Source organism: Odontesthes bonariensis, chromosome 4 (assembly GCF_027942865.1).
Source record: "Odontesthes bonariensis isolate fOdoBon6 chromosome 4, fOdoBon6.hap1, whole genome shotgun sequence".
NCBI lineage: Eukaryota > Metazoa > Chordata > Actinopteri > Atheriniformes > Atherinopsidae > Odontesthes > Odontesthes bonariensis.
The window spans coordinates 40,381,878-40,396,783 of record NC_134509.1 but is presented as its reverse complement, the minus strand read 5'-3'; the positions used below and the strand labels follow the sequence as shown (position 1 = coordinate 40,396,783).

At 40.9% G+C, this 14,906-nt stretch overlaps 1 protein-coding gene across 3 annotated transcripts in view; it reads left to right on the top strand.

The window, feature by feature from the left end:
* tenm3 (teneurin transmembrane protein 3) overlaps window positions 1-14,906 on the top strand; it is a 204,043-nt gene that overhangs the window by 59,414 nt on the left and 129,723 nt on the right. For all 3 annotated transcript variants that reach the window (XM_075464209.1, XM_075464208.1, XM_075464210.1), the window contains 4 exons: window positions 2,907-3,080; window positions 5,242-5,306; window positions 13,255-13,374; window positions 14,313-14,396. In XM_075464209.1, the coding sequence (XP_075320324.1) occupies window positions 2,907-3,080; window positions 5,242-5,306; window positions 13,255-13,374; window positions 14,313-14,396 (443 nt within the window). The remainder of the gene's footprint in view (window positions 1-2,906; window positions 3,081-5,241; window positions 5,307-13,254; window positions 13,375-14,312; window positions 14,397-14,906) is intronic.

The following is a 14,906-nucleotide window of genomic DNA, read 5'->3' as shown; positions in this document are numbered from 1 at the left end:
ATATTAATTTACGCCTGAATCTTATACATCTTACTGTAATAATTGTCTACTAAAACTACTCTTTTTCATTTTTTGGTGCGTTTATTGGCACATTAATTAGTTTATTGAGACATTTATTTCTGTAATTATTGTTCATTTTGGACTTTCAGAGTGTACCATTTCGTTAGGAATTTGAGAGGAGATTGGTTTTCAATGTGTAGTCTTTGTAACGCTTGAACCAAAGGCACTGAAGAGCAATTAGAACAATTATATATTTTGTGTTGTTTGGGAATATCGATATTACTTGCATAGTTTTAATAATGATGTTTATGATTTGCTCTTGTAGGAGGGGCTTCTGGTATGCAAGGTCTGGAAAAATGGCCCTTGGGGGAATTTATAGTTGTACTAAGATCTAGCTCCAGTATACGTCTGTTGCTTATAAGTCCTCCTATGTTCTTTCTCCATTTTTTATGCTGATTATCTTTGTTTTTAACCAGGGAAGATTACTCCCGACTCCTCCACCACTTCTTACGATTCTGATTCCAATTTTTTTTTTAGTCTGATTTTCTGGTTCAAATGATCAAGAACTACAATTTAAAACATACAAAATCATTTTTGAAATTGTTTTGTTTTTATTATAAAAAATGCAACTGTTTTTATGTCAAAATTAAGTATGAATTATTTGTACAGATTCCCAAAGACTGAACCAGGTCACAGCATTTCTCCTTTTCCAAAAATAGAAAACAATGCTCCAGAATAATGGACTGAGGCACTGTATGTCTACAAATCCAACGAATAACAGATTACATTATTTCCTTTTATGCATCACATTATAGTTATTAAACTTCTTCCTCTTTTCTGTACTTTTCATTATGTAAAAGAGATGGCCTCAAGTTGTATGGAACAGGGCGGGAGTATTTAACTCACTCACAGCAGTCCATCAGCCCTATTGGGTTTTCTGTGACCACTAACTGGTGATTATCAGATTAAGTGGGCACTTGTTACACTGCTGTGTAAAATAGATAATCTTCTATGAATTGGTCACTAGAAATTAATTTTATTTTAGTTATGAAATCCAAATGTTATACACTTTTCATAGACGTTTAAGCATAAATATGTTCTTAATTGTCTTTTTAATTTCTCAGTAGGGTTTAACATTATCATAATATAACATTGTCTGTAATGTAAATAAGTTTATGTTACCAACAAATATTGTGCAATGAGCTTTTTTTGTCATTCTACATCCCCTGAAATATAAAAGTAAATGTCTTGGGTTGCTGTTTGCTTGTTTGACAGGATACAGGCTCTCATGGGTTTATTAAGTACTCAGACTACACACAAAACAGAGTAACATTTGACATCTCCTGCATTCTTTTTTCTGTCTTCATTCTCTCTTTTGTTCTTCTCTTCACATCTTGCCTAGTGGCAGGTATTAAATGAGGGGCCCTTGTTCTAATAGGTTGTAATTGTTAATGACACAGCCTTGTTAGAGAGCAGTCTAATTATACATATACAGTAAATGCTCATTAGCCAAGATCCTGTCATCCATTGGACATTGTGACCTTGATAATTGCTATAGGCATACATATACAGTATAAGCCAGCAGTTGTTTGCAGCAAGGACATGTCTACCTCTCTCTTTTCTGGAATCAAACAAAAGAAGAACAAAAACTGTGTGGCTTTCATGAGGAAACTGCATTTTTTAACATTTGTACAGTATCGTGTCCCTCAGTCGGCTACTTCTGTCAAACCAAAAATTACCCCAGTGAGAAATTAGGCCTTAGACTTTTTTTTTACTTTTTAAGATAACTTTCATCTTGTACAAGAATGGTTTGTTTCCTTTTCACTGTCTCTGGACATCCAGACTGAACTTGAAATCATCAGCATTTCCAGATACTACAGATTGGGCTTCACATGGTAAATGGTTCAGGTTTCACTGGGGTTATACCCGGGCTTACCTTGTTTTGCTAAATAATTTGAATCTTCATACCTAAATGAGATTCATCACACTAAGTTTTTCAGTTTCATAGTTCACATGTTTTGTTCCATTGGCTCTGATAAAACTATAATTCTCTTGAGAACCAAAAACATAGCAGCCAGTGTTTGTATGTATGAAATCTCTGAGGGAAATGCTTGCAAAACACTCTTAAGAAAGAATATTTTGAATATCTATCCATCCATTTTCTATACCTGCTCAATGCAAGGATCCAAGGGTGACGGGGAACTGGAGCCTATCCCAGCTTATATTGGGCAAGAGGTAGGGTACACCCTGGACCGGTCCCCTCCATCACATGGGCACATAGAGACAAAAAAACTCTGCATACATGCGGAAAACATGCAAACTAATCAGGAATCAGGAACCCTCTTGCTGTGAGGCGAGGCTAACCACCCCACCGCCCAGCAGCCCCTATTATTTAATATGAATATGCCAAACTAATGCACATATGCAAACATGTGCACTTCAGTGGATCAATCTTGAAGCACTTAAACTGTAGTAATCAAGATTTATACAGTCACCTGGTGCTGCCACCTGAGGGCAACAGTGTGTGATGGTAGTGCATTCAGTTTTTGTAAAGGCTGGGGCCTTTCTGTGTGGAGTTTGCATGTTCTCCCCGGGTATGCGTGGGTTCTCTCCGGGTACTCCGGCTTCCTCCCACTGTCCAAAAACATGCATGTTGGGTTAATTGATGACTCTAAAATTGTCCTTAGGATTGAGTGTGGTTGTTTGTCTCTGTGTGGCCCTGTGATGGACTGGCCACCTGTCCAGGGTGTACCCCGCCTCTCGCCCAATGACCGCTGGGATAGGCTCCAGCCCCCCTTTGACCTGACTGACGGATTAAGCGGGTATAGAAAATGGATGGATGGAAGACAACATACCTTATAGTTAGTCATTTCTGTTTTTGCTGTTTTTCTTCTCTTGCCTTCAAGGCACTTCCTCTTTAAAACAGGTACAGGCACCACCCCCCTCTTTTCCACAGCCACTCCTGGCTACACTATGGCAACAGGCTCAGTGTACTCCCCTCCCACCAGGCCGCTACCAAGGAATACCCTGTCCCGTTCTGCCTTTAAGTTCAAGAAATCCTCAAAATATTGCTCATGGCGGTAAGATGGAACTTTACACTTTCTGATCTCTGCTGAGTTTTTTCATATGTTGATTTTTATTTATTATTTTTTTAAATAATTTCTGGAATCACAAAAGTTCAGTTCTCAGTTTAATTCACTTCAAGTTGACAAGTCTCAGGAGTCTGGCATGACGTTTGGCTACTTTGGAATGTGCTTCATCCTTCATGAAATAAAAGCTCATGTTTACAAAGTATATTTAATAAACCAACCACAGAGAACAGATCTTATCACCCTGTCTCCCTGTAAAATAACGATGGAAGATTTCCTTTGAAAAGATGCTCACACAAACACAAAAAGAAAATGGAACTGGATATAAAGAAATGTTATTTATCATGTTATAGTTATACACTCAGTTCGATTTTTTGGTTTAACATTAATATGCCCTCATTCCCAGATAACATATACTGTGTATAAATATATTCATGTTTACTTCTCACATGCACGAGTGATATGATCTTTAGAAAAAAAAAATTAAATATTGAAATAATTCTCAAAATTAAAACATTAAAAATCATTATTCCCCCTATTTTGTTAAATAATTTTTTGGGGCTTTTATGCCTTTAATCTTTAATGGACAGGACAGTTGAAGGGAGACAGGAAGCAGAGAGAGGGGGAAAGACATGCAGCAAAGAGCCGTCCGATGCGGGACTCAAACCGGGGCCAGCTGCAGCGAGGACTCTGTACATGGGGCGTCTGCTTAACCCACTACGCTACCGACCACCCCTATTCCCCCTATTTTCAGCCCTAGATTAAGAACTTACTTCAGAAGACAGACAGACATACAGACAGACAGATACATAGATTTAGTTATAGGTTATTAGGTTAAATGTAACAGCTAAAACTTGCACCTTGCCTCACTACTGAATATTCCCAACAGTCGGGCAGACTGAGGTCGCATTTCCCACTGTGTAGCATCTCCTCTTCTTTTAACAACTGTCCACAAAACATCAGGGAACTGGGACAAAGCAACTGGTTGTTGACCTTTGGGAGAGAAATGTTGCTCCATTCTAGTCTGATATACAATTCTAGCAGCTTAAAGGGATATGCCACCCCCAGGCCAAATTAAGTGTATCCCCGCATTCCCGAGACATAAATAAGTGTGTGGGAGCGTTTTCCTGGCGACCCAGGCATTGTCCGAATCTCACAGCACTGACCACTGCTTGGTTGAGCGTAATACATACATGCTAGCGTCGCCAGCGTCGCCAATCGAAATATTTCGCCCAACGTGAATTAATTTACTTGATTTACCTTCTAATTACTGTGTGAGTGGTGTACTTTCACATCGAGTGCAAATGACTGTGTAAATCAACACGGAAGGCTTGGTTTGCTCATGTCGGTTTGGGAACTAGTTTCCGGTGCGGAAAACACAGCCGAAGCACACTCCCCGCTACGTCTTTGGGAATCCCCCCCCCCCCCTGGCTGCTTCACACTGGTTTGTTTGAGGAAGTCGGGGGTGGTTTGCTTTGGCTGTGTTTTCCGCACTGGAAACTAGTTCCCAAACCGACATGAGCAAACCAAGCCTTCCGTGTAGATTTACACAGTCATTTGCACTCGATGTGAAAGTACACCACTCACACAGTAATTAGAAGGTAAATCAAGTAAATGAATTCACGTTGGGCGAAATATTTCGATTGGCGACGCTAGCATGTATGTATTACGCGCAACCAAGCAGTGGTCAGTGCTGTGAGATTCGGACAATGCCTGGGTCGCCAGGAAAACGCTCCCACACACTTATTTATGTCTCGGGAATGCGGGGATACACTTAATTTGGCCTGGGGGTGGCATATCCCTTTAACAACCCTGGACATGTTTGTCATATTTTGTGTTTCATAATGTGCCAAATGTTTTAATTGATGAAAGGTGGACTGCAGGTAGACCGGTGCGGTACCCAAAATGCTTCTACGATGAAGCCATATTTCAGGCTGTAAGAAAACAAAACGTGAAAAAAATGAAATATGGATGAAGGCTTTTTTAAATTCACTGTAGTTGTTTTTGTTTCAAGCATTCAGTATATGGGCAGAGAATTGCTGTTTACTAGAAGATATTTAGTTAAAATTGATACATTTACTTGGCCCTAGTGGTCCTGTGCACACACATAGCTGCAAAAATCAGCTTAATTTTCCTTTTTTCCTTCCCTCAGGTGCACAGCCCTCAGTGCTGTTGGTCTCTCTGTACTGCTCTCTGTCCTGCTGTGTTACTGCATAGGTAAGATTATACACATTAACAGCCTGTCCATCTTCATGCTCTTAATGCGCATAAGCGACACATCCACACATACTTAATTAATATATTTACACATACTCATTTCAAGGGTGTTTTAGCTCAGGCATAGATTTAAAAATAATTCTTTAATTAGTTGTTTTTCTGACTCGTCCATTGATTTTAATGGATTTTAAGGTAAAGTGCGATGGTGGAAAGAAAGATTAGATTTTACTGTCTGTAATAGAATAGAATAGAAAAATATTTTATTCATCCCCCAATGGGGGAAATTCAAAAAATATAATAATGGTAGTAATGAAGTGTTTGCAAGCCATACATTATAGCAGTACTCCTGACTCATGCAAATAGGTTTATATATTTTTTTTTATGTAAAGTAAACAGTAAAACTGTAAAACACATATTCAATCATCAGCTTCAGCTGGGGAAGCTTGACGTTGCCATAGCCAACTCTTGACCCAAGAGAGGGTACCACTGTTGTGGAAGACATCCTGTCTGGTTCCGGTACCAAAGAAAACTCACCCTTCAGATATCAATGACTACAGACCTGTTGCACTGACATCCCACATCATGAAGGTCCTGGAGAGACTCCTGTTGACCCACCTGTGTAAGCAAACCAGCACATATCAGGACCCCCTGCAGTTTGCTTATCGCCATGGAGTTGGAGTTGAAGACGCTATCATACACCTGCTTCAACAAATCCACTGTCATCTGGACAAAGCAGGCAGCACTGTGAGGATCATGTTCTTTGATTTCTCCAGTGCATTTAACACAATCCAGCCTGATCTGCTTCGTCTGAAACTCCAGAAGACTCAGGTGGAGGCCTCAACAATCACCTGGATTAATGACTACCTGACAAACAGACCACAGTTTGTCAGACTGAAGAATTGTGTGTCTAACCAGGTGATCAGCAGCACAGGAGCACCACAGGGGACTGTACTCTCACCATTCCTTTTCACTATGTACACTTCAGACTTCCAGTACAAGTCAGACTCCTGTCATCTACAGAAATATTCAGATGACTCTGCAGTTGTCGGGTGTATCAGAGATGGACAAGAAGCTGAGTACAGAGAGCTGGTGGACCGCTTTGTGGCATGGTGTGGGAACAATCATCTCATCTTGAATGTTAACAAAACAAAGGAGATGATTGTAGATTTCAGGAGAAACAGGGTCAGATCAAACCCTGTTTCCATCATGGGAGAAGAAGTGGAGGTGGTTGAGGAATATAAATACCTTGGTGTTCATGTGGACAACAGACTGGACTGGAGACACAACAGTGAAGCCATCTACAAGAAAGGACAGAGCAGACTGTACTTCTTGAGGAAGCTAAGATCCTTCAAGGTTTGCAACAAGATGTTGCAGATCTTCTACAAGTCTGTTGTTGAGAGCGTCATTTCCTCTTGCGTCATCTGTTGGGGCAGCAGCATCAGAACCAGGGACCTAAAAAGACTCAACAACCTGATAAAGAAGGCTGGTTCTGTTCTGGGGACGACTGTGGAACCTCTGGAGACAATAATGCAAAGAAGGATTTTGCATAAAATCAAGAGAATTATGGACAACCCTGAACATCCTCTCCATGAGACTGTTATCAGAAAACAGAGTCTCTTCAGTCAAAGGCTTCTTCAGTTTGGATGCAAAACGGACCGCTACAGGAAATCTTTCCTGCCCACAGCCATCAGCATCTATAATAACTCCTTGATTTAATTGAGCTACATCAACATTTAATTTCCCTCTGGGATAAATAAAGTATTTTTGAATTTGAATTGAATTGAATTGAATTGAATCTTGCTAGATGGAGCGTGATCTATGATGGCGGCGTCCTGCTTTTAAGATCAGATTTATTGTCATGCATACATGCATACACACAAAATTTGTCCTCCGCTTTTAACCCATCCAGGTTGGCACCTGTTTGACACACACATGCACATGCACAGGGTCACACACTCAGAGACAGATGCCAACCTGGAGCGGTGGGCAGCCATGAAGCGCCCGGGGAGCATGGGGGGTACGGTGCCTTGCTCAAGGGCACCTCAGCAGTGACAAAGGAGGTGGACTGACACCCCTCCAGCTATCAGTTCCACCAGTCTTTTTTTTTTTTGTGGCGAGAGTGGGAATCGAACCGCCAACCTTCCGGTTATTGGACGACCAACTCTAACCACTGAGACACTGCTGCCAGACTGCAGAACTAAATCCAAACTTTTCACTCTTTGAACCTTTTAACTTTAGAACAAAATTTCTTCCTAATCAAATTTCCAACTTCACCACAAAACCGGACTGTATCATCCGACGACCTGCACAGCTGTCAGATAAATAACTATGCCAAACCCAGTCACTCTCCAGCCCAGAAACAGCATTAACCACCTCCCCGAACCGACCGTGCGGCTTGGATGTAAGCAGCATTCTCATCTCTATCGAACACAAACTCTCCTCACTCATCAACAGAATTGTCCTCATTGAAGTGTTAGTAATAGTAGTAGTAAGTACGACACTCCCTGGAATTCAGCCAACAACAAATAGACACTCTTACCCAAGCAAACACTTGAACACTCACACTAAAACACCCCTTAAGACATTTACCAGGCAGCTTACTTCCATAACTGCAGACAACAAATCAATGAAGGAAACTATACTTGATTGACATACTTGATCCTGTCAAGAAAATCAACTTCCACCGTGTACACCGCTTAGGTCTGAAGAATATTAATAACAACCACCACCCAATCAAACAGAAAAAAACAGCTTCAACAACTTTGAACTGAATGACCAATTTCCAAAAAATCCTGCAGACAGAAACAACTTCACCCCATTAGGAAGCAGATGATGAAGGAATGAAGACAGTGATCTCAGTTGACAAATCATACATTGATGGACAGTTATATAGAGATAAAAACATAACACCATGGCTTTTAAACAAATTGGTAAAGTGACAGGTGAGTTACGATGACACCATGAAAGTGCAGGATGGAGAGGCATTGCCTGGTTCAGGAGCCTTATATTCTCAGGGTAAAAGCTCCTCCTGACTCTCAGTTCTTGTTACGTTGCGGAACCGTTTGCCTGAGTTCTGCAGCCGAAACAGACAGTTACTCTTATTATGGCAAAGAAAACGATGCTCATGAACTGGAAATAAAAAAACAACACTAACATCACACAATGGAAAAACTGGTGACCATATATCAACAGAAAATGTACGTACCTCCCCCCATAGTGCAATCAAAAAAGACCCCGCTTATCACTTAGAAGTTTTCTCCTTTTATTGTTTATTCCTTTTTGGGTTTTTTTGTTCCTTCTATGTTTTTTTCCCTGAGATCCAATACCTCTTAAACTATTATCAATTTATTTGTGTATCCGTCTATATATAAGGAGATATATATATGCAGTGATCCTAGAGTCTCCCACATGGAGACAAAGGTTTGAGGTCCATATCAAGGCAACGCAGTGGGGCTATCAGAGCTTTAAACAGGGTCATTGAAGAAGAAATACAACAAACTCTCCCTAGCTGAGACAATGAAGACTGCCAAACAACAACTCACAGCTCTGGCTACACAGCTGAAAGGGTACACTAGAGAATTTGAAGTCAGGAGAATAAGTAGGATGTTGAACCATTCTCTGAACCATCCAAAGTGTACGTTCAGTGGCAAGGCCATAAGATGAGAATAGACCCTCCCACAGCTCAGACTGAACAATATTGGAAGAGCATATGGGAGAGAGAGGCATCACATAACACCATTGCTCCATGGTTGATGGATGTGAGAGCTGACCACTGCAATCTCCTAGAACAGGAACCAGTGACTATCACGGTGGCAGACCCCCAAGAAAGAGTCTCTCTAAGTATGAAGAGCTGGATTGCACCAGGCCCTGACTTGATACACACCTACTGGCTAAAGAAACTAACAGCACTCCACAAATGCTTAGCAGCAGCTGCTATTGGATGGGATCAACCCAGACTGGTTAACCTGAGGTGGTATTGTATTGATCATTAAAGATCCGCAGAAGGGGGCGGTTCCATCCAACTACCGGCCAATAACCTGCCTCTGCACAATATTGAAGCTCCTGTCATGCATCATAGTGGATAAGGTGAGTTGGCACATGGTTCAATAAATGAGTGAGGCACAGAAGGTAATTCGGAGTAATGACAGAGGAGCTAAACACCAGCCACTGATAGACAAAACTGTCATTCAAGACTGTAAGATCAGAAATACAAATCTGTGCACAGCCTGGATTGACTACAAGAAAGCCTACGACTTCATGGACACATGGATACTGGAACGCTTGGAGATTTACAACACAAACAGGACACTAAGAGCCTTCATTGGGAACTCAATGGGAATGTGGAAGACAACACTAGATGCCAGTTCCAAGCCAAATACACAAGTGAACGTCAAGTGTGGTTTCTACCAAGGAGATGTTTTGTCCCCACTGCTGTTCTGCGTAAGCCTGAACCCCCTCAGCCACATCATCACAAAGGATACCTATAGCTATGAATACCTGTTCTGAAGTGGAGCAATCATCAACCACCTCCTCCACATGGAATGAGCGACATTGACTTACTGATACACCTCACCAGGAGATACAGCAAGCACATTGGGATGTAATTCGGACCAGATAAATGCAGCCGAATGATATCAAAAAGAGGTAAGGTGATCATGACTGAAGGGGTTGAACTACCAGAGGGCACCATAGCAGACGTTCAAGACAGCTACAAATACCTTGGGATCCCTCAGGCAAATGGCAACTATGAAGAGAGGCTGCAAGGATGTCAGCCACAACCAAGTACCTACAAATAGTGAGGCAGGTCCCAAAAAGTCAGCTGATCGGAAAAACAAAGTCTGCACCATCAGTACATACACCCTGCTAGTCATCAGATACCCCGTTGTCATAATAACCTGGCCAAGGGAGGAACATCTGTGCCGATGGGCTAGTAGTCCCAAAGTCAAAATGGGAGATACCTCCAAAGGTAGTGAAAAACAACAGAGCCAAGATCCTATGGGACTTCCAGATCCAGACTGATAAGCAGGTGATGGCAAACTATCCAGATATTGTGGTGGTCGACAAACTACAGAAGAAGCAACACAAGAAGCCCGGAAAATACCAAGAGCTGAAGGAGGAAGTTGAAAAGATGTGGGGATTGAAGGCAGCTGTGGTACTAGTTGATCAGAGACCTCGTTGCTGTGACCCCTAAACAGTCAGAGTGGCTCCAGCAGATCTCAGGAACAATATCAGAGATCTCTGTCCAGAAGAGCGCAGTTCCAGGAAAAGCTAAGATACTGTGTAGAACCCTCAAGCTCCCAGGCCTTTGGGAGGCCTCACTCACACTCAGTGCCTCTGGTCTGGACAAACTTTATGAGGCCATTCGTAAATGACATTCAAGCCAGGGCTGATGCTTCTTCGATGAGCATGAGTGAAAGCAAAAGGGAGATACTGAACAAGAGTCTGTCATGGGATGCCTGTTTCACACCAAAGCCACAGAGACCTGACCAGGGAAAGGCTGTGGCAATGGCAGCTAGCTTAACTTGCAGTAGAGCAATCACCTTAAAGCAGTCAGCCATGTAGCATATCTTTTTGTTTGAACTCTTTAAAAAAATAACTGTACTTGACGCAGATCAAGTAATGACCGAGAAAACACAAGTTGTCACAGTCTGTTGAATTAGCAAGCTATTTATTTAGTTGCTGACTGACGGGAAGTACTGTTGGGCACGTAGAAGATCAACTAAAAGATGAGAATCTAAACCCATGACACACTTTGACAGACAGACCCCCTTATTTGTACAATGAAGCAGAAATGCATATAGAAATGTAAAAACAGAGACAAAGACACAACACACTTGAAAGACACAACACATCTACCTTTCAAGTGGTAAAACTCTGTGTGTTTAAGAGTATCAAAGCTGGGGTGCTTGCTGGTTGAGTGATTAGACCAGACACCACGTTGGCAATGCCAATTCAATTCGAATCCCGATCGTGTCAATCTTTCCTGCATGTCATTCCCCCAGTCTTTCACCCCCATTCCTATCTCTCTCTACTGCCCTGTCCATTGAAGGCAAAATGCCCAAAAATATAACAAAAAAAAAGTATCAAAGCTGAACAGGGATCAGTCTCTCCTCTGAGCATACTTAGTAAAAGGTTCAGTGCACATTAGGTTGATTCTAGACCAGTTTTTACCATCTTCCATTGGTCTGTTTTTCATTGATCCAAGTATTCATTTTGGTATGGTGATTTTAAAAGAAATATCTGAGATTGCTTCCAGTGATAACCTCTCATCACAGCTACAACTTACTAATGTCTATTTTTTTTAAATGGAGACTGTTGGAAACTGATAGACCATTACAGCATGTATCTCTTATGGATTGATGTTTGTTGACCAGGTAGTTTATTCAATTCTTATCTAAATTGGTCTTAAATGTTCTATCTTCAAAATTTCCAATACTCAAAATTTCCACTATTCAATTAGGGAGAGTCAGTCTTATATCACTGTTATCATGGCTGTTAATCCTCTTACTTTAAAGCACACACGCTAACAGACTTGTACAGTTTCCTTTCAATTAACCAACACTCCCATGACCCTTTGTTTCTGTCCTCACCCACGAGGGGTTACAGATGTGTATGTGATTGTGAAATAACTGTGTATGTCAATGTGTAAAGGCTGATTTATGCTTCAGACGCAAAGCCTCTGACGCTCGGACGCATAGCCTCTGCGAGTGTCAAAATCTTGACCACTCCCCCACGCAGAGGCTCTGCGCGCGTTCTCGTGCACCTCAGAAAAATCCTGACTACGCGACAGACGCACGCAGACCACCAACGGAAGTGTGCAGACAAAAGCGGCTGTGATTGGTCCTCGGTGTGCCTTTCCGGTTTTCTGTGTGGCTTCCTCCTTTGCATTTTCACCAACTCCAATAAAAGAAGCTGTTCTTCTTCGATGTCGAGCAACTCCAGATCCATATCTTGCATACACTTTTTTTTTTTTTTGAAAGATAAACACTTCCGCCGGCGCCGCCAAAGTTCTCGTCACCGCCCACCGAAATTCTCGCGAGTTGCACTGCTGTGCGTCCCTAGAAATTCCAGACCGAGGTTGCAGAACCATAACATGAAAAGTGGTTCGCGACCAGAGCAAAGCAACACGTCAAGACGATAGACGCAGAACTATAATCTGCCCTTTAGTTGGGCATAGGCAGGGGATCCACAGCAGGGGTTTCTCTCTTTCGATATATCCAAGTAACCCTGTTAGCAAAATAGGAGGCTCAAAGATAATTTGTCAGTGGAGGAGCAAATCAAAGTGTAAGGAACAGCCACTTTCCTAACCAACCATGCTGTTTTGACTGAAAGGATTTAGTGAGACCTGCTTGCTATTTGAAAGCACACAATGATATGGCACTAATTTTCCTCTCTTTGGTCAGTATGAAGAACCAAAGCACATATTGTGTGAAGGGCTAGTAACATTCTGTGTGAGGAAATCAGTCCAGACTCCTTTTAACGAACACAAACAGGTTACTGCTTTTGATCTTCCAAGCATAACTTTGTGACATGTTACATGAGCCTCCTCACATATTCAACATCAGACTTGTGGGATGGAAAATGATAGGTAACTTTCACGTTTTATTTTAAGTGTCTCGTAACTGTGTGCTCCCAAACTTTGAGAAGTCAGATGGCAGGGCAGGGTGGCAGGACAATGGTTCTATCCTCCCTTTTAATCTTCTTTCATTTTGTCCCATTGTACATATTTTCCATGGCATCTCTCTGTTCTGCTTGTTGACCATTACTTTTCCTTTTCCCGTATGATTTCTCCTTTTTTGCACTACTCACTGTTTTCTCTTTTCCATCATTTTACTTTTCTACTCTTCTACGTCTCATTTTCATTTAGCACTTTATTGAATTCATCTCTGTGTTTCTCTTTTGCTTTGCTTCTTTTCTAACCCTTTCTGCTTTCCCGCCATCTTTCCAGCTATGCACCTGTTTGGTTTAAACTGGCAGCTTCAGGAGAGTGAGACTTATGGAGCATTTGAAAACGGAGGAGGTGGAAGAGATACAACTCCGAACACTTTTGTGGTGTCCACAGACAATGGTGAGTTTCTTCATAAATGTAACTCTTATTATTTCTTTTTACATCAAAACCTAGAAAGATTTTGGGAGACGTTTGCCACAGTTTGACGACTGTTTCTTAAAAAGGCTTTAAAGTGAAAATAGAACTCACTGGTGTTGTATGGGAGAAACCTCTCGGCTGTTGTTTTGAAACTTTACTAATTCCTTTATTTGAATACAACAAACAGTTCTGTGTTCTATACAAAGAAAATATTCAGCTCTGCAAGTTGCCATGAAGAAACAGATATTCGAATATTTTGTTGTTGTTTTTTGTACGCAAAAAGAGTGAATCAAGCACAAATATATAGATCCCATGACCTCTTCACCTGTGTTTGTTTTTCAAGTTGAAATAAAGTTTCAGATATTAAATTATATTTAATTTTATTTATATTGCAGCAGGTCACAACAAGACATCTCAGGGCACTTTACAGAAAAATCAAGTTCAAATTCAAATCCAGTCATTCAATGACTTAAATCCACATGAGTACAAATAAATACACGAAGAGTAAAGAAAGAAGAGTTCCCTACAGCAGCGAAGCTGAGAGATGGCTCAAAGTCCTTCTGGAGTTGGTTGTCATTGAGCATTTTCTTTCTATGTCTATGCAATACTGCACACAAAAAGACGGGGACATTATTAAAGAATGAGTGAAGAAAAAAATCTCAAATGACCTGACAAGCACAGCTCACTTCATAACTAATGATTCTAAAAGGAGGACTGCGTTATAAAATACATGTTTTCGAGCAGGGAGATACAATATAAAGCTATTATGAGTTAGAATGATCAAACATTTACCGTACCGTACCGTAAAGTTTGTCAAATACAGGTATTGACGGACAAAAAAAAATTGTCATGCATCACATGCACCACTCATTATTCTGAATTAGAAATGTCATTCAGTTACCCTGTGTCTCATTTTACAGGAAAGATGTTTCTGCTGGAGAACAACACCATAGACACAGGGGAGGTGGATGTGGGGAGACGAGTCATCCAAGACATCCCACCAGGTTAAAACACACACACACATATATATATATATATATATATATATATTGTATTTGTACATTTATTGAACAAAGTGTGTTTGCACTGTGTTTATCTTTTCTTTAAGTTGATTCAGGTGTATATACTTTGGTTAAATCGCAGAGTTATGTTGGTTTGGTTTCGGTTTTATGTTCACCTCATTTGTAGCAGTGAGGGTAGAAGATGTAACAAAAGATAGTTATCTGTGATGAACATGTTCATTGAGAAAAATCAAGTCTGCTTACCATCGTAAGTTACATAGCAATAGCAATGTAACTTACGATGGTAAGCTGGTATGTAATTAAGAAATCATTTTTAAATGTATTTGGCTACTGCTTTTTTTTTTTTTAATTTACTTTACTTTAACCTTTTACCTAGAAAGGATGTTAAAGATAATTTGTGGATTGTTAAAAGGATGTGAAAATAAGATCCTCCATTTTCTATACCTGCTTAATCCATCGGTCGGGTCGGGTCGGGGGGCTGGAGCCTATCCC